The sequence below is a fragment of the Lissotriton vulgaris genome, unplaced genomic scaffold, assembly GCF_964263255.1.
Source record: "Lissotriton vulgaris unplaced genomic scaffold, aLisVul1.2 SCAFFOLD_3144, whole genome shotgun sequence".
NCBI classification, from domain to species: Eukaryota; Metazoa; Chordata; class Amphibia; order Caudata; family Salamandridae; genus Lissotriton; species Lissotriton vulgaris.
Window position 1 is genome coordinate 196554 of NW_028246143.1, and position 19193 is coordinate 215746.

A 19193-nucleotide genomic window follows, 5' to 3' on the forward strand; every position below is an offset into this window, starting at 1 on the left:
TGTCTATCGCCATACTAAAGCGTGGGCACAGAGGCAAAGTGTTTCCCTCATTTGAATGGGGCCACACCTCAATGCACATAAACAAATGCCTCTTTAGGCTAGAGCCAATGTTATATATCATCTGAGGGAGCATCAACAGAGGCAGCATCAACAGAGGGAGCATCAACAGAGGGAGCATCAACAGAGGGAGCATCGACAGAGGGAGCATCGACAGAGGGAGCATCGACAGAGGGAGCATCGACAGAGGGAGCATCAACAGAGGCAGCATCATCAGAGGCAGCAACATCAGAGGCAGCATCCATCGTCAGAGGCAGCATCCATCGTCAGAGGCAGCATCCATCGTCAGAGGCAGCATCCATCGTCAGAGGCAGCATCCATCGTCAGAGGCAGCATCCATCGTCAGAGGCAGCATCCATCGTCAGAGGCAGCATCCATCGTCAGAGGCAGCATCCATCGTCAGAGGCAGCATCCATCGTCAGATGCAGCATCCATCGTCAGAGGCAGCATCCATCGTCAGAGGCAGCATCCATCGTCAGATGCAGCATCCATCGTCAGATGCAGCATCCATCGTCAGATGCAGCATCTGCATCCATCATCAGATGCAGCATCTGCATCCATCATCAGATGCAGCATCTGCATCCATCATCAGATGCAGCATCTGCATCCATCATCAGATGCAGCACCCATCAACAGAGGCAGCATCCATCGTCAGAGGCAGCATCCATCGTCAGAGGCAGCATCCATCGTCAGAGGCAGCATCCATCGTCAGAGGCAGCATCCATCGTCAGAGGCAGCATCCATCGTCAGAGGCAGCATCCATCGTCAGAGGCAGCATCCATCGTCAGAGGCAGCATCCATCGTCAGAGGCAGCATCCATCGTCAGAGGCAGCATCCATAGTCAGATGCAGCATCCATCGTCAGAGGCAGCATCCATCGTCAGAGGCAGCATCCATCGTCAGAGGCAGCATCCATCGTCAGAGGCAGCATCCATCGTCAGAGGCAGCATCCATCGTCAGAGGCAGCATCCATCGTCAGATGCAGCATCCATCGTCAGATGCAGCATCCATCGTCAGATGCAGCATCTGCATCCATCATCAGATGCAGCATCTGCATCCATCATCAGATGCAGCATCTGCATCCATCATCAGATGCAGCATCTGCATCCATCATCAGATGCAGCAACATCAGATGCAGCATCCATCATCAGTTGCAGCATCCATCATCAGGTGCAGCATCATCAGATGCAGCAACATCAGATGCAGCATCATCAGATGCAGCATCCATCATCAGATGCAGCATCCCTCATCAGATGCAGCATCCCTCATCAGATGCAGCATCCCTCATCAGATGCAGCAACATCAGGTGCAGCAACATCAAGTGCAGCATCATCAGATGCAGCAGCATTATCAGATGCAGCAACATCAGATGCAGCAATATCAGATGCAGCATCCATCATCAGATGCAGCATCCATCATCAGATGCAGCATCCATCATCAGATGCAGCAACATCAGATGCAGCATCCATCATCAGATGCAGCATCCATCATCAGATGCAGCATCCATCATCAGATGCAGCATCCATCATCAGATGCAGCATCCATCATCAGATGCAGCAACATCAGATGCAGCATCCATCATCCGATGCAGCATCCATCATCAGGTGCAGCATCCATCATCAGATGCAGCATCCATCATCAGATGCAGCATCCATCATCAGATGCAGCAACATCAGATGCAGCATCCATCATCAGATGCAGCATCCATCATCAGATGAGGCATCCATCATCAGATGCAGCAACATCAGATGCAGCATCCATCATCCGATGCAGCATCCATCATCAGGTGCAGCATCCATCATCAGGTGCAGCATCCATCATCAGGTGCAGCATCCATCATCAGATGCAGCATCCATCATCAGATGCAGCAACATCAGATGCAGCATCCATCATCAGTTGCAGCATCCATCATCGGATGCAGCATCATCAGATGCAGCAACATCAGATGCAGCATCCATCATCAGATGCAGCATCCATCATCAGATGCAGCATCCCTCATCAGATGCAGCATCCCTCATCAGATGCAGCATCCATCATCAGATGCAGCAACATCAGATGCAGCATCCATCATCAGATGCAGTATCCATCATCAGATGCAGCATCCATTATCAGATGCAGCATCCATCATCAGATGCAGCATCCATCATCAGATGCAGCAACATCAGATGCAGCATCCATCATCCGATGCAGCATCCATCATCAGGTGCAGCATCCATCATCAGGTGCAGCATCCATCATCAGGTGCAGCATCCATCATCAGATGCAGCATCCATCATCAGATGCAGCAACATCAGATGCAGCATCCCTCATCAGATGCAGCATCCCTCATCAGATGCAGCATCCCTCATCAGATGCAGCATCCCTCATCAGATGCAGCATCCCTCATCAGATGCAGCATCCCTCTTCAGATGCAGCATCCCTTATCAGATGCAGCATCCCTCATCAGATGCAGCATCCCTCATCAGATGCAGCATCCCTCATCAGATGCAGCATCCCTCATCAGATGCAGCAACATCAGGTGCAGCAACATCAGGTGCAGCAACATCAGGTGCAGCATCCATCATCAGGTGCAGCATCATCAGGTGCAGCAACATCAGGTGCAGCAACATCAGGTGCAGCAACATCAGGTGCAGCAACATCAGGTGCAGCAACATCAGGTGCAGCAACATCAGGTGCAGCATCCATCATCAGATGCAGCATCCATCATCAGATGCAGCAACATCAGATGCAGCATCCATCATCAGATGCAGCATCCATCATCAGATGCAGCATCCATCATGAGATGCAGCATCCATCATCAGATGCAGCATCCATCATGAGATGCAGCATCCATCATCAGATGCAGCAACATCAGATGCAGCATCCATCAGATGCAGCATCCATCATCAGATGCAGCATCCATCATCAGATGCAGCATCCATCATCAGATGCAGCAACATCATCAGATGCAGCATCCATCATCAGATGCAGCATCCATCATCAGGTGCAGCATCCATCGTCAGATGCAGCATCCATCATCAAATGCAGCATCCCTCATCAGATGCAGCAACATCAGATGCAGCAACATCAGATGCAGCAACATCAGATGCAGCAACCTCAGATGCAGCAACATCAGATGCAGCATCCATCAGATGCAGCATCCATCATCAGATGCAGCATCCATCATCAGATGCAGCATCCATCATCAGATGCAGCATCCATCATCAGGTGCAGCATCCATCATCAGGTGCAGCATCCATCATCAGGTGCAGCATCCATCATCAGGTGCAGCATCCATCGTCAGATGCAGCATCCATCGTCAAATGCAGCATCCCTCATCAGATGCAGCAACATCAGATGCAGCAACATCAGATGCAGCAACATCAGATGCAGCAACATCAGATGCAGCAACATCAGATGCAGCAACATCAGATGCAGCAACATCAGATGCAGCATTCATCATCAGATGCAGCATCCATCATCAGATGCAGCAACATCAGATGCAGCATCCATCATCAGATGCAGCATCCATCATCAGATGCAGCAACATCAGATGCAGCATCCATCATCAGATGCAGCATCCATCATCAGATGCAGCATCCATCATCAGATGCAGCATCCATCATCAGATGCAGCATCCCTCATCAGATGCAGCATCCCTCATCAGATGCAGCATCCCTCATCAGATGCAGCATCCCTCATCAGAGGCAGCATCCATCATCAGATGCAGCATCCATCATCAGATGCAGCAACATCAGATGCAGCAACATCAGATGCAGCAACATCAGATGCAGCAACATCAGGTGCAGCAACATCAGGTGCAGCATCCATCATCAGGTGCAGCATCCATCATCAGGTGCAGCATCATCAGATGCAGCAACATCAGATTCAGCAACATCAGATGCAGCAACATCAGATGCAGCATCCATCATCAGATGCAGTATCCATCATCAGATGCAGTATCCATCATCAGATGCAGCATCCATCATCAGATGCAGCATCCATCATCAGATGCAGCATCCATCATCAGATGCAGCATCCATCATCAGATGCAGCAACATCAGATGCAGCATCCATCATCCGATGCAGCATCCATCATCAGGTGCAGCATCCATCATCAGGTGCAGCATCCATCATCAGATGCAGCATCCATCATCAGATGCAGCAACATCAGATGCAGCATCCATCATCAGATGCAGCATCCCTCATCAGATGCAGCATCCCCCAGCAGATGCAGCATCCCTCATCAGATGCAGCATCCCTCATCAGATGCAGCATCCCTCTTCAGATGCAGCATCCCTCTTCAGATGCAGCATCCCTCATCAGATGCAGCATCCCTCATCAGATGCAGCAACATCAGGTGCAGCAACATCAGGTGCAGCAACATCAGGTGCAGCATCCATCATCAGATGCAGCAACATCAGATGCAGCAACATCAGGTGCAGCAACATCAGGTGCAGCAACATCAGGTGCAGCAACATCAGGTGCAGCAACATCAGGTGCAGCATCCATCATCAGATGCAGCATCCATCATCAGATGCAGCAACATCAGATGCAGCATCCATCATCAGATGCAGCATCCATCATCAGATGCAGCATCCATCATCAGATGCAGCATCCATCATGAGATGCAGCATCCATCATCAGATGCAGCAACATCAGATGCAGCATCCATCATCAGATGCAGCATCCATCATCAGATGCAGCATCCATCATCAGATGCAGCATCCATCATCAGGTGCAGCATCCATCATCAGGTGCAGCATCCATCGTCAGATGCAGCATCCATCATCAAATGCAGCATCCCTCATCAGATGCAGCAACATCAGATGCAGCAACATCAGATGCAGCAACATCAGATGCAGCAACATCAGATGCAGCAACATCAGATGCAGCAACATCAGATGCAGCAACATCAGATGCAGCAACATCAGATGCAGCATCCATCATCAGATGCAGCATCCATCATCAGATGCAGCAACATCAGATGCAGCATCCATCATCAGATGCAGCATCCATCATCAGATGCAGCAACATCAGATGCAGCATCCATCATCAGATGCAGCATCCATCATCAGATGCAGCATCCATCATCAGATGCAGCATCCCTCATCAGATGCAGCATCCCTCATCAGATGCAGCATCCCTCATCAGATGCAGCATCCCTCATCAGATGCAGCATCCCTCATCAGAGGCAGCATCCATCATCAGATGCAGCATCCATCATCAGATGCAGCAACATCAGATGCAGCAACATCAGATGCAGCAACATTAGGTGCAGCAACATCAGGTGCAGCATCCATCATCAGGTGCAGCATCATCAGATGCAGCAACATCAGATTCAGCAACATCAGATGCAGCAACATCAGATGCAGCATCCATCATCAGATGCAGCATCCATCATCTATGCAGCATCCATCATCAGATGCAGCATCCATCATCAGATGCAGCATCCATCATCAGATGCAGCATCCATCATCAGATGCAGCATCCATCATCCGATGCAGCATCCATCATCAGGTGCAGCATCCATCATCAGGTGCAGCATCCATCATCAGATGCAGCATCCATCATCAGATGCAGCATCCATCATCAGATGCAGCATCCATCATCAGATGCAGCATCCCTCATCAGATGCAGCATCCCTCAGCAGATGCAGCATCCCTCATCAGATGCAGCATCCCTCATCAGATGCAGCATCCCTCATCAGATGCAGCATCCCTCTTCAGATGCAGCATCCCTCATCAGATGCAGCATCCCTCATCAGATGCAGCATCCCTCATCAGATGCAGCATCCCTCATCAGATGCAGCATCCCTCATCAGATGCAGCAACATCAGGTGCAGCAACATCAGGTGCAGCAACATCAGGTGCAGCATCCATCATCAGATGCAGCAACATCAGATGCAGCAACATCAGGTGCAGCAACATCAGGTGCAGCAACATCAGGTGCAGCAACATCAGGTGCAGCATCCATCATCAGATGCAGCATCCATCATCAGATGCAGCAACATCAGATGCAGCATCCATCATCAGATGCAGCATCCATCATCAGATGCAGCATCCATCATCAGATGCAGCATCCATCATGAGATGCAGCATCCATCATCAGATGCAGCAACATCAGATGCAGCATCCATCAGATGCAGCATCCATCATCAGATGCAGCATCCATCATCAGGTGCAGCATCCATCATCAGGTGCAGCATCCATCGTCAGATGCAGCATCCATCGTCAGATGCAGCATCCATCATCAAATGCAGCATCCCTCATCAGATGCAGCAACATCAGATGCAGCAACATCAGATGCAGCAACATCAGATGCAGCAACCTCAGATGCAGCAACATCAGATGCAGCATCCATCAGATGCAGCATCCATCATCAGATGCAGCATCCATCATCAGATGCAGCATCCATCGTCAGATGCAGCATCCATCGTCAGATGCAGCATCCATCGTCAGGTGCAGCATCCATCGTCAGATGCAGCATCCATCGTCAGATGCAGCATCCATCATCAAATGCAGCATCCCTCATCAGATGCAGCAACATCAGATGCAGCAACATCAGATGCAGCAACATCAGATGCAGCAACCTCAGATGCAGCAACATCAGATGCAGCATCCATCATCAGATGCAGCATCCATCGTCAGATGCAGCATCCATCGTCAGATGCAGCATCCATCGTCAGATGCAGCATCCATCGTCAGGTGCAGCATCCATCGTCAGGTGCAGCATCCATCGTCAGGTGCAGCATCCATCGTCAGGTGCAGCATCCATCGTCAGGTGCAGCATCCATCGTCAGGTGCAGCATCCATCGTCAGGTGCAGCATCCATCGTCAGGTGCAGCATCCATCGTCAGATGCAGCATCCATCGTCAGATGCAGCATCCCTCATCAGATGCAGCAACATCAGATGCAGCAACATCAGATGCAGCAACATCAGATGCAGCAACATCAGATGCAGCAACATCAGATGCAGCAACATCAGATGCAGCAACATCAGATGCAGCAACATCAGATGCAGCATCCATCATCAGATGCAGCATCCATCATCAGATGCAGCAACATCAGATGCAGCATCCATCATCAGATGCAGCATCCATCATCAGATGCAGCAACATCAGATGCAGCATCCATCATCAGATGCAGCATCCATCATCAGATGCAGCATCCATCATCAGATGCAGCATCCCTCATCAGATGCAGCATCCCTCATCAGATGCAGCATCCCTCATCAGATGCAGCATCCCTCATCAGATGCAGCATCCCTCATCAGATGCAGCATCCCTCATCAGATGCAGCATCCCTCATCAGATGCAGCATCCCTCATCAGAGGCAGCATCCATCATCAGATGCAGCAACATCAGATGCAGCAACATCAGATGCAGCAACATCAGATGCAGCAACATCAGGTGCAGCAACATCAGGTGCAGCAACATCAGGTGCAGCAACATCAGGTGCAGCAACATCAGGTGCAGCATCCATCATCAGGTGCAGCATCCATCATCAGGTGCAGCATCATCAGATGCAGCAACATCAGATGCAGCAACATCAGATGCAGCAACATCAGATGCAGCATCCATCATCAGATGCAGCATCCATCATCAGATGCAGCCACATCAGATGCAGCATCCATCATCAGATGCAGCATCCATCATCAGATGCAGCAACATCAGATGCAGCATCCATCATCAGATGCAGCATCCATCATCAGATGCAGCAACATCATCAGATGCAGCAACATCATCAGAGGCAGCATCCATCATCAGATGCAGCAACATCAGATGCAGCATCCATCATCAGATGCAGCATCCATCATCAGGTGCAGCATCCATCATCAGGTGCAGCATCCATCATCAGGTGCAGCATCCATCATCAGGTGCAGCATCCATCATCAGGTGCAGCATCCATCATCAGGTGCAGCATCCATCATCAGGTGCAGCATCCCTCATCAGATGCAGCATCCCTCATCAGATGCAGCATCCCTCGTCAGATGCAGCAACATCAGATGCAGCAACATCAGATGCAGCAACATCAGATGCAGCATCCATCATCAGGGGCAGAATCATCAGATGCAGCATCATCATCAGAAGCAGCAGCATCGTCAGATGCAGCATCAATCATCAGATGCAGCATCCATCATCAGATGCAGCAACATCAGATGCAGCAACATCAGATGCAGCATCCATCATCAGATGCAGCATCATCATCAGATGCAGCATCATCATCAGATGCAGCATCATCATCAGATGCAGCCAGTTAATGCCAGCAGCTGCTCTGGGTTGGTCACAGAGCCAAAGGATTGCCACTGCAGTTTGGGAGGACACATCACCTGCAACAGCAGGATCTTGCATCCTTTCCAGGAAGGGGTTCTGCCAGATTATAATTCCACATTCAAAGAGCACTTCTCAGCTGACGTCAGTATCTCTACTCCATTTTGAACATTGAGAGAGTCCATTCTTTTCTTTATGGCACTATTGCATCTTTTCACAATTTTACTTTTCATCAGTGACACCTAGAGAAGGGGTATTTTACAACATTGATTTAAATCTACCATCAACATGTCTTCTTACACAATGTACGGATCCATTTGTGGACATTATTGATTCATGATTAGTAGGAGTAAAATAACTGGATTCATTCCGCTTAACATCATTTCGCCTAGGCCCATGAAGAGCAGGAGGAGGAAGAACAGTCCTGAAAGCAAGGGTGTACATTTGCACCTTATTATTCTTGGCTTCCGCAGTTCCCCGCGTTACTTTGTAGCTCACTGGCCCAAGGCAGCACATTGCGTTTCAGTGAACGAGTCAGAGTTCTTAAACAATTTCTCTCTTCGGTCACAAAGAAACGGCTGCCTGCTTCATGATACAAAAACGTGTATAAAATTCAGCAGTGAGCTTGCGTTCTTTACAACTGCATGTTTAGTAGTCAAATCCATTACTGCATATTATCGACAATAGGGCTCATCTTTGTAATCTACTGGCTTTGCCTGCTCTTTTTTTATGCAGAATATCATAGATAACAAAAAAAACTAAAAAGCTGCAGGTAATGACATCATGTGGACGCAAGTGAGAGTAGTAAAAGAATCTATATTTGCAGCTGTGCAAACGAGCAGTTCTTAAAGAGGATGGGCCCAGCAGAACATGGGAGCTGTTAGGCCCTCCAAAAAAAGTTGTATACAATTTAAGGACTACGAGAGATGGGGGTAACCATGAACCAGTAGGTGGGGAGGGGGGCGTTCCGTGGGTTGCAGCAGCAGGGAGTAGGGGCTGGAACATCAGGCAACCCTTCGGGTGCGGGCTACAAGGAGCACATGGGGTGAAGGCAGACATTAAACAGGAAAGCAGCACACGAGGAAACCAGGAAGTGGAGGGATGGGGGGGGGGGGCACATAGCACAGCATGTATTTGAGGGAACGGTAGAAGAAGCACTGGAGGGAGAGAGCTTTAAAACATACACTCTGATGGAGAGCTGAAAAACAAGGACAAATGCAGCTCCCTAAATATGAGTATTGGAAATACACGTCACCCAAACAATAGGCTGCGAAAGAGCTTCAGGGAATTGACAATCTAAAGGCTGAGAATATGCGTCAGGGGAGAGACGAAAACAAGAACATGAAGGAAAACCATTGGGTAAGAAGGAAATAAGAATCACAACAAAGAGAAACGATGATGCATCTATTCTGTGATCAGCGCTAACTGTTAACCGGCTATTTCGCGTTTATTTTGTGTAGCGGTGTACTCATCCAAAGGGTCTCAGACCAACAAATCAATGTCACCTATTCATTTCCTGACAATACTTCTATGAAATAAGAGGACATTTTTTGATTGGTTACTTGTCAGATTAGTCTGTCAGCGCCTCAATTACAAGGCCGTATTCTAAGCAATGTGTAGTTTAGAGATTGACTCTTCTCCGAGTTCCGCGCTTAAGCCCAATGGCACTCGATGAATTTCAGGAGTACCAGGACTCAGAGGACCATCCAACCAATGTTCTGGGTAAACCCTTGAGACCGTCACCAGAAATGTGTCAATTCGAGGTCAGATGGGGCTACATTTGGTCAAATCACTGAGCATCTGGTCTACAAAGTCCCAACAGAAGCATTATAAATACAAGAAAATCCTTCGTGGCCAAAGCGGTGCCACAAACAACCTTCTTGAGATAAGTGTTTGTGTAAAAAAACATAAAAAACAAAGAGAAGCTTTTTTTTGGTACCAATATCCCCTACATTACCAGTAATCCTAAAACGGGTTAGTACAAATAAAAGGCAGGCTCTCGCCTGAAGCATCGTTTTTGCTCTTCGCAGAAAGACTTACCACAGCCGGGGGGTCATTCCACTCCTCGTAAGAGCGGGCAGCGTAGGGGTAGATGCGGTCGTTGATGATCTGGAGGGTGGCCAAGGCGATGGCCTGCATTGACCTGAAGTATCCCTGCCAGAACCAGCGGGCCTGAAAGGAGAAGGAACAGGTAAGTACCAGGGGTCTCATGCTGTGGAACTACCACCCAACCCCTCAATGGGAGCCACCAACATGGAGAGGGCTCTCAGCTCCAATTTCAAATTAATTTACATCTCCAGCGCGCTTTAAAACTTTAAATACTGCAATTTATGTATATGTACTTCAGTAATCTGCTAATGCTTCATTTTCTAAACAGTTGCGGACCCCCTGAGTAGGAGTTGCAGACCCCCAGGGGTCCGCACACCACAGGATAAGAACCACTGCTCCAAAATATTTGACAAAAACACCTATTGTGATAATGAACTACTCATTCTTTTCACGCTACACAACGCTGGTGGCTCAGTGGACCGACGCATCCACAGCAGGAATATTTGTTTTACAGGCCTGAACTTCGTACGGACTGCTCAGCCTTTCATTCTTCTGAGGTTGATAAAACAAGTACCAATGGGCTGAGTAAAAATATATATCGGTTATTCACCACCAACATGTCCCGCAGGATGAACTTTACCCTCACAAAAACACGCGCTATATCATGCTACGTAACTCATGAACCCCGTCCAGCCTCCTGGGAGCCAAGTCACTTCCAGTTTTAGGCCTTATTAGCAATTTTACTTTGGACCACAATGGCCCCTCACCCAGAGCAGGATTAAGTTCACACTTGTACTTCTTCCAGAGCAGAATTCAGGCCACACTAGAAGTTTTCCAGACTTCACTATCACTTCTTCAGGTGCAAGGCTGGGCTTTTCAAGAGTATAATTTGTACCATAGTATAACTTTTTTTCTAGAAGTACCTGCAATAGCAGTACTTTCAGAGATGGGATTCCATCCAGACAGGATTTCTGCCCCACTATCCCTTGTTAAAGAGGGGGCGTGGCACTGTTTTTAGAATGACCTCCAAAAGCCCTGGTCAGAACCCATTCGGGGGCCTTGGAGCATAGCAAGGACTATTGGGTCACTACCCTGCGGTCTGGAGCCTATCCCGGGGCCTGGCCTATTATGGCTCAGCAACCTGAGCGCCAAGTTCATCCTTTCTATACATGACTCTCTGAGGGTCGCAGGAGAACCAGTCAAAGGCTTCTCAAGGAAGTCGCTTCTCATTAATACTCTAAGCACAGACCCCTTACATTGTGAACGTCCCCAGGCGCCAGACTGGATCTGGAGATTTTTCTCAGCAATTCCCTTGCAAGCCGTGCAACTCCACGTCTGACCCACCCCACCGCTGATATGACATCCGAGTCCCTGCATATTTGCCACCCCCGCTCACCGATGTCCGTTCATTTGTTTCTGCTCCTTTCCACACGGATCCATATCTCGCTCCCACAAATTCTCTCAGACATGCCAGACAATATTTTCCAAAGTTTTCTAGTTTTAAATGGACGTTTCCCCCTCCAACAAAGGTTCAAACATTGTAAGGATTGCCACAAACAAATGTCGTTGACGGACCCCCATGAGGTGTTTGGGCTCATCACACAACTCGGAATTGTGCGAGAAACGTGCTAGGATGAATGCAAATGCTACCCGGGGCCTCTAAGGGCACGAATGCTCTTCTTCCAGTTCAGAGTTATCAGGGAAGTCTAAGAATAGAAGCATAGGAAGTTGAAGCAGGGCTCCCCTTCGCCCTGACACAAGGAGACATGCAGCCCCAAGGGTACCTTCAGGTCGTGGTCTTTGTCTCCGTCCTGAGAAACCAATCCCGTCCCTGATCCCAGTTCAACCAGAGTTGCCGGGTCTATCGGTGATGCCACAGCAGATCCAGGATTTTAAAGCGGCCATGTTGCACACTTTTTGATACCCTACCTGATCATTCTGGAGTGCCTTCGGGCCCCAGGGATCATGTCAGTCTACCACCAGCAGATATGTCTTCTACACTGAATATCCCTTTCAACCCCACTCCGAGGCCATCGCTTACCCTGATGTCCCCTACGAGGCCACGACCAAAGCCACCTTCACCAGAGGAGAAGCAGGCAGTCATTTCAGACTGTGAAACTTATCCACTGCAACCTCCACAGATGTTGCAACCCTTTCGCCGCAAGATTATTCAAATTCGAGGCACTTCCTTTACATTACAGACCTGACCCCAGTAGTGAGAATTCTCAATGTTATGATGAAGAGAACCTCTTAATAAACCTACAGAAGGCCATTGGTCTTGATACCGCTCCTGACACTGGCCTGCCGTTTCATACACCTGGCCTTAACTGAAGAGCCTGCCTCCTTCGCCCTGATCATTTGCAGAGCAGCAAAAGTCCTCTATCAACAACTTCCTACAACTGAGGCAAAGACATTAATCAGAACAGAGGTCTTGCAGCCGAGGCAGACCCACAGGACCTTCTCCTGCCTATTACAGAGGCACTAACGGGCACACTGTTGGGCACCTGGGAAAATCCAGGAACTTGCCCATCAGGCACGGAGTTAGAAGGCTCGGGCATGCTCTTGGAGACCCAGCTTTTCTCCTACAGTATTCAACACCTGAGAGTCTAGTGGCCAATGCCTCTATCAGCCGTCTTAACCCAATACGTTTCGACCACTCCGCCGGACACAGAAATTAAATGCACGAACATATTTGCCAGGTGCTTTTTCTCCACAGCCAGCCTCATCCTCTGGTACATTAACTTCAGCTAGCTCCTGGGGAGATATATGAGTAAGTTGTTAGAAATGGTGGTGGACATCTTTATTGAAAACATCCTGGACACTCATTTCTCCTGACCAACCTCTTTGCCTCAGAGGCTCTGGCAGTTCTATACAGCCATGCCAGATGGCACATGCGGGCACTGCAGGGGGATCTGAAATCTCAATCGGGTCAGCAACAAGGGAGCTTTTTAGATTCCATTCATGTATCGGAGGAGAGTCCAAAAGATTTGCACTGGTGGCTACTGGACCACTGGATGAGGTGGGGTTTCCTAACCCAAGATGAATTATTGCTGGGTTGGGATGGACCCCTAGGAGGTGAGGATCAGGGGACTCTGGTCTCCAGCGGAAAATCGACTCCACATCAGCCTGTTGAAGATGCAGGCGATTCACTTGGCAGTGAAACTCTTCCTCCCATTCATCAAGGAGGAAAAGGTGCAGTTTTTCACAGACAACACCAACGCCTTGTGGTTTTTGCAAAAAATAGGGCAGAGTGGGCGTGCAGGTTCTGTGCCTGGACCCCTTGCACCTTTAGAACTGGCTGAATTGTCAGGGCATCTCCCTGGTCATGCAGTGCCTGGCAGGGTGGACGAACGCAGAGGCCTAGCAGACAAAGATTTGCAGCTACACTTAGAGGTGGTATAGAGCATCTACTGGCAATACGGAAAACCCTTGCTCGATCTTTACACTACCACCAAGAATGCACAGTTTTCAAGATTCCTTGCGCACATTAGAGTTCCCAAGGCAGTTCATGCTCAGAGATGCCTTTCAGATTGATTAGAGCTTGGGACTACTATACGCCTTCCCACCTCTACCTCTTGTGCCCCGAGTTTTAAAGAAGATCCGGAATGGCTGGGTCCAAGTCATCCTGATGGCTCCAGAATAGGCATGGAGAGCATAACAAAGAGAATGTCTGGCAATGAGCGTCTGTCTTCTGCCTCTCTGGGAGGACCTCCTGTCACAGTAGCAGGACAAGGCCTGCACAACCTACACCTCCAGGTTTGGAAACGGAGCAGTGACTGCTTATAACCTCCCTTCGAAGTATTGAGTGTCATTTCGGCAGCCAGGCATCCCTCTTCTAAGACCAACTATGCGAGACGCGTGTCGGGAGTATAAATCAGAAAAATGGTTTATTGTCACTACTGCTTAAATATATGATATAACTCAGGACACTGAAAGCAGTCCTACAGACTGCAAAGCCTAGGCCTCTTAGCCTGCTTGCCTGTTGTGTGTGCTAGACCAAAATAATCAAGATATCAGATAACCTACAGCTGTGATCACTCGGGACAGGGGTGGAAATCTGTAATACCATGCATGGGACATTCCAGTCCCATCAGGCATCAATCAGTAATCTCTATATTCACCAATTTGAATGTTCTAAAAAGTTTTTCACCTAACACCCAGAGGTGTTTTTACATTTCTAATAAGATGCAGCAATCAGTACATCAATGCTATGGTCTGACTTGACCGCGCAGCTGTCGCCAGACACTTGTGTGAGAATCACCAGATTAGGGTCTTTGTCTCTGCCCACATGTTGGGTGCCAGGAGTACATGTTTAGATTCAGCAGCAGTTGTGTGCTCCACACAAAATACAAAATAAGTGCTTGCCCTCCACACAGCTGTGATCGTTTTGTTTATTTACCGAGCTGCCTGATGTTGAACTTTCCCCCTCCCCCTCACACCCTCTCACCCTCCCACACCCCCTCACCCTCACCACCCTCTCGCCCTCACACCCTCTCACCCTCACCCCCACATTCCCATACACCGTTCCTCACCCACCCGCACTCACCCTCACCCCCTCACCCCATCACGCCCCATTACTCTCACAACCCCTTACCCTAACACACCCTCACCCACCCTCACACACCCTCTCACCCTTACACATCCTCACCCTACACCCTCACACCCTCACACACCCTCACTCACCCACCTCACACCTTCACTCACCCTCACCCCCTCACAACCCACTCACCCTCACAGACACACCCATACCCTCACACCCCCTCACTCACCCTCACACCCTTACACACCCTCACCCTCACACCCCCTCACTCACCCTCACACCCTTACACACCCTCACCCTACACCCTCACACACCCTCACTCACCCTCACACCCTCACCCCCTCACAACCCTCTCACCCTCACTCACCCTCACACACACACCCATACCCTCACACCCCCTCACACACCCTCACTCACCCTCACCCACCCTCACCCACCGTCACACCCACTCACCCTCACACATCCTCACCCTCACAACCCTCACCCCCCTCACACCCTCACCCTCACACTTCACACCCCTCACCCTCACACACCCTCTCACACACACCCTCACCCTCACCCTCTCACCCACCCTCACACACTCACCCCCCTCACAACCCTCTCACCCTCACACCCCCTCTCACCCTCACTGTGAGAAGTTGGCCTGATATATGATGTGTCCAATTCTGGAACCACCTTGTATCAGTCCAAACAATCCCTTATGGTGTCTGGTTGTAAGTCAACCTTGTTAGACAAGCTATCCTAGGGGTAGCATGGACTAAGCAGCCTTAAAGGCTTAACTTAAGAGGTCGTGTTAAGCGAGCTGCTTTACCACTTACAATCCTGTAATATCAAATGAAAGGACACCACACAAGTATATATTATAAAAATATATGTGTTTATTTCTAAAATAATCCCCAGTACTCTTTATGAGCAAAGGGGCACAAGCGTTAAATCAAAAGCACAGTATAACATACAAAGTTGCACAATTATGGATGAGGGCGGGTGGCCACTCAAACCATATATTAAAAAAGTGGTATAAGAGATACCAATCGAACAGTGGTTAGGCCTAGGGCCTAGGGAATCGCTGGGAGCAGTCTGGACTAGCAATGCTGAAGTCGGGAAAAGCCCGCGGGATTTGGGTGCAGCACGTAAAGTGCGGCTTGCACCAATGCAAAGTCAATGGTGCTTAAAAGTTACACAAAGTTAGTTTAAGGATACTTCCGCTGAACCTAGAGGAACAAAACTTAAGACACAGACCCTAGAGGTGTGTACCAGTGTAGGAACACCAGCGTTGCAATGTTACCTCACCCACAGGAAGCGGGTGCACAGGGTCGAAGTGGCGTCGGGTTTTGACACGCAGGCTATTGGTGCTTGGAGCTGAAGATGCTGCAGGCGATGGGAAGCAGAAGTGTCCGGTGTGATCCAAGGATGGATCGAAGTCGAAAAGTATCTGAAAGCAGAGGGGACAGAGTCTGGGTCACTCAGCAGTGACCACGGTGGAACCAGGACGGAACCAGGCAATGTCGGGCGCAATCAGATGGTTGTCGAGGAGCTTCTCTCCACTGTCACGTGGGCTCTGGGGCATCTGCGACGTCCAGGAGCAGGTCACGGTCTGTCCCACGCAGACTCTCGCCGTCAGCGCCGTCGGCTTCAAGCTGGCCCCCTGAGAAGCAAAAATTGTCAAAATTAGTGACCCAAATGTGGTCTTGTTGTGGCAAGTGCGTGGTGCCCCATGAGCTGACAATCGGTAGGAATTCACCGCGGCGCTTTTGTCCGCATAATCCCTAAGTCTTACTTCTACCAGTGTTGCCGCTCTGCAGAGCGGACAAAAGCGCTTCTCAGGGGGCCAGCTCATGCCCTGAAGCATAAACTAACAGTGGAATTTTACTGTTAGTTTTTAGGAAGACAGGCTGACAATACTTAGCAACTGAGCTTATTTCCGTAGGGACCAGTAGAAGGTCCTGATGAGTAGGCAGTAGGGGACTGCCTACGAAACATGTAGACCAGGTTGTAGCGATCGGCTCAACCCCAAAACCCCCTTCTTAACGTCCCCAGCTAGAGAAGCTAATAAATTGTTTTTTTCTACTAGCCAGAGGATTTTTAATTTTTGTACTCACACACATTGTTAGGTCCCTACACTTTCACTGACACCTTGCACCATCACATAGTCCTGTCACCACTTCAGTGCTCCCGCGTAGTCGGTCAGGTCGTAGCACGCCCCGCCCCGTAGAGGGACGGGAAGACCCCAATGATGAAGCATGACACTACTGGATTTTTTAGTGTGTGAGGGGTATTTTAAAAAGCACATAGCGCTCTCATCTTTATCACCCTAAGAGAGAGTACTTTCACTATATTTTCATCACTGTAAAACCAACAAATAAAATATATGTCCACACATTGATAGAATCTCTTTGTTTATATAGATAGCTTATCACTCAGACCAGGAGGGTCAGAGCGGGGGCTCCTTTTCACCGGAGCTGGTGCAAATCTGGGGCAACCAGAAAAGCAAGTCGGTTTAAGGTTTTCGTCGGCACAGGGGCCACAAGCCAGCTGGCAAGTGACCGGGCCAACGCGTCGAGCCAACACAAGCAGAAGGGTCCCACGCAGCACTCGTCGAGTGTGGAGGGGGTAGCTTCGGTGCAAGAGTAGCTCAGGGTTGGGGCTTCTCAAAACCCGGTGCACAGCTTCGAGGATCACTCGTGGGCTGCGCAGTCAGCGTCTCGTGGCCTTTTCAAGAAGATGTGCCCCACGCTTCCGGTCGCCTCCACGGGTCTCAGCTCTGCAGGGACTGTGGATCGGGCTGGAGGAAGGCAGGCAAGCTTCATCTCGTCGATCTCTGTCGCTCGAGTTCCGGCGGGAACTGCAACAAAGCAAGGGTCGAGGTGCTGGATGGTGCCTGTTTGCACAGGGTGGTCACTCCTTGACCACAAGGGAGATTCTTCAGTCTTCTACGTTGAGTAGGATGTCGAAGGGTCCAGAGTTTCGTTTCTTATGTTTCTTCAGGATAATCTGAGTTGCATTGGCACTGCTCCCACTCTTATTCGAATCTGGTGGGCTGGATTACCTGCTAGGTTCCCTCCTATGGGTGGGACCCAGGAAAGGGGTGGATACACCCCTTTCCTTTGATCCAGGCCGCGCTGGAACTGGGGCTGCAGTGCCCCAGAACTGGTTTGGCCAGATTATGCAAGGGGCAGCCTTGTGCTCCCCAGGCAGTGTCTGGTTTCTTTGAAACCTCCCTGCTACAATCCACTATCTCCTGTCTGGGGTGGTGTAACACCGCCCTGCGACAGGAAACCCTTTGTCCAGGCCACCATCTGCTGAGTTTCGGTCAGCAGCAGGAGGCCAGACCCGTGTCTGTGGCAGAGGCATCCATTTTGTGGATCTGAGGCTCTTTTAAAATCAACCGCGTTTCAGTAAAGTAACATGTCTTCTCCCTCTAGAAGGGTGGAATGCTACCCCCGTCACCAGAACTGGCGAGGGGGTAGTATTCCAATTCGTATGACACCTTACACGACATGTTTTGATAAAGCCAAACCAAAGTTGCTATATAACCGCGAGGATTATAAGGCACTTAATAGTATATGGTATGGCATTTTCCCGGATCAGCTTAGGGAGTTGTTCCCGACAGCTGCAGACAGGCTCAGCTCATGCCAGAGCTCCATCTCACATTAAACCACGCACTCTGCCTGCAGGATTGATAAGGCCTTCCATAGGAGTGACTCACAGGTTTATATGTGTCCAGATATAGGTTTAGATATAGGTATACTATATCTAAGCAAGGGGTGATTACACCCACTTGCCCCAGCTGAGTGATCAGCCAGTTGTGTCAATTTAAGAACCAGCCAGGGGTGGCAAAAGATATGCTGCAGTCCCTGGTAGGCCTTGGTGGCACCTATGCCCTGAGCACCTATAGTGCATGGTACAGGGGCTGACAAGGAGTCCATTTCCAATTGTGATATGTACCTATAGCACATGTATTTATGAATTTAGAGAGAGAACAGCAGGCTGGGGGGTCTGATTAGCAAGCCCACAGCCTCAGTAAGTCGAAAACCAGTGAAGCAAAAAGCAAAAATTGAGGTGACCATAGGATAGCAGACCCTACTCTCCTACACTCACACCCCTTTGCCCTCACACACCCCCTCACCCTAACACACTCCCTCACCTTCACACACTCACCCCCTCACACACCCCCTCACCCTCACACACCCCCTCACCCTCACCCCCACAGTCCCACACACCGTCCCTCACCCACCCGCACTTACCCTCACACCCATCACGCCCGCTTACCCTCACACCCCCTCACCCTAACACACCC

General features: G+C 49.6%; 1 protein-coding gene across 1 annotated transcript in view; it reads right to left on the minus strand.

Annotated features, from left to right (window-relative positions):
- Window positions 1–19193, minus strand: part of LOC147666131 (exostosin-2) — a gene marked incomplete at its 5' end in the record, with an annotated part of 199490 nt that overhangs the window by 135797 nt on the left and 44500 nt on the right. The window contains one exon of the mRNA XM_086949279.1: window positions 10348–10479. Within this exon, the coding sequence (XP_086805405.1) occupies window positions 10348–10479 (132 nt within the window). The remainder of the gene's footprint in view (window positions 1–10347; window positions 10480–19193) is intronic.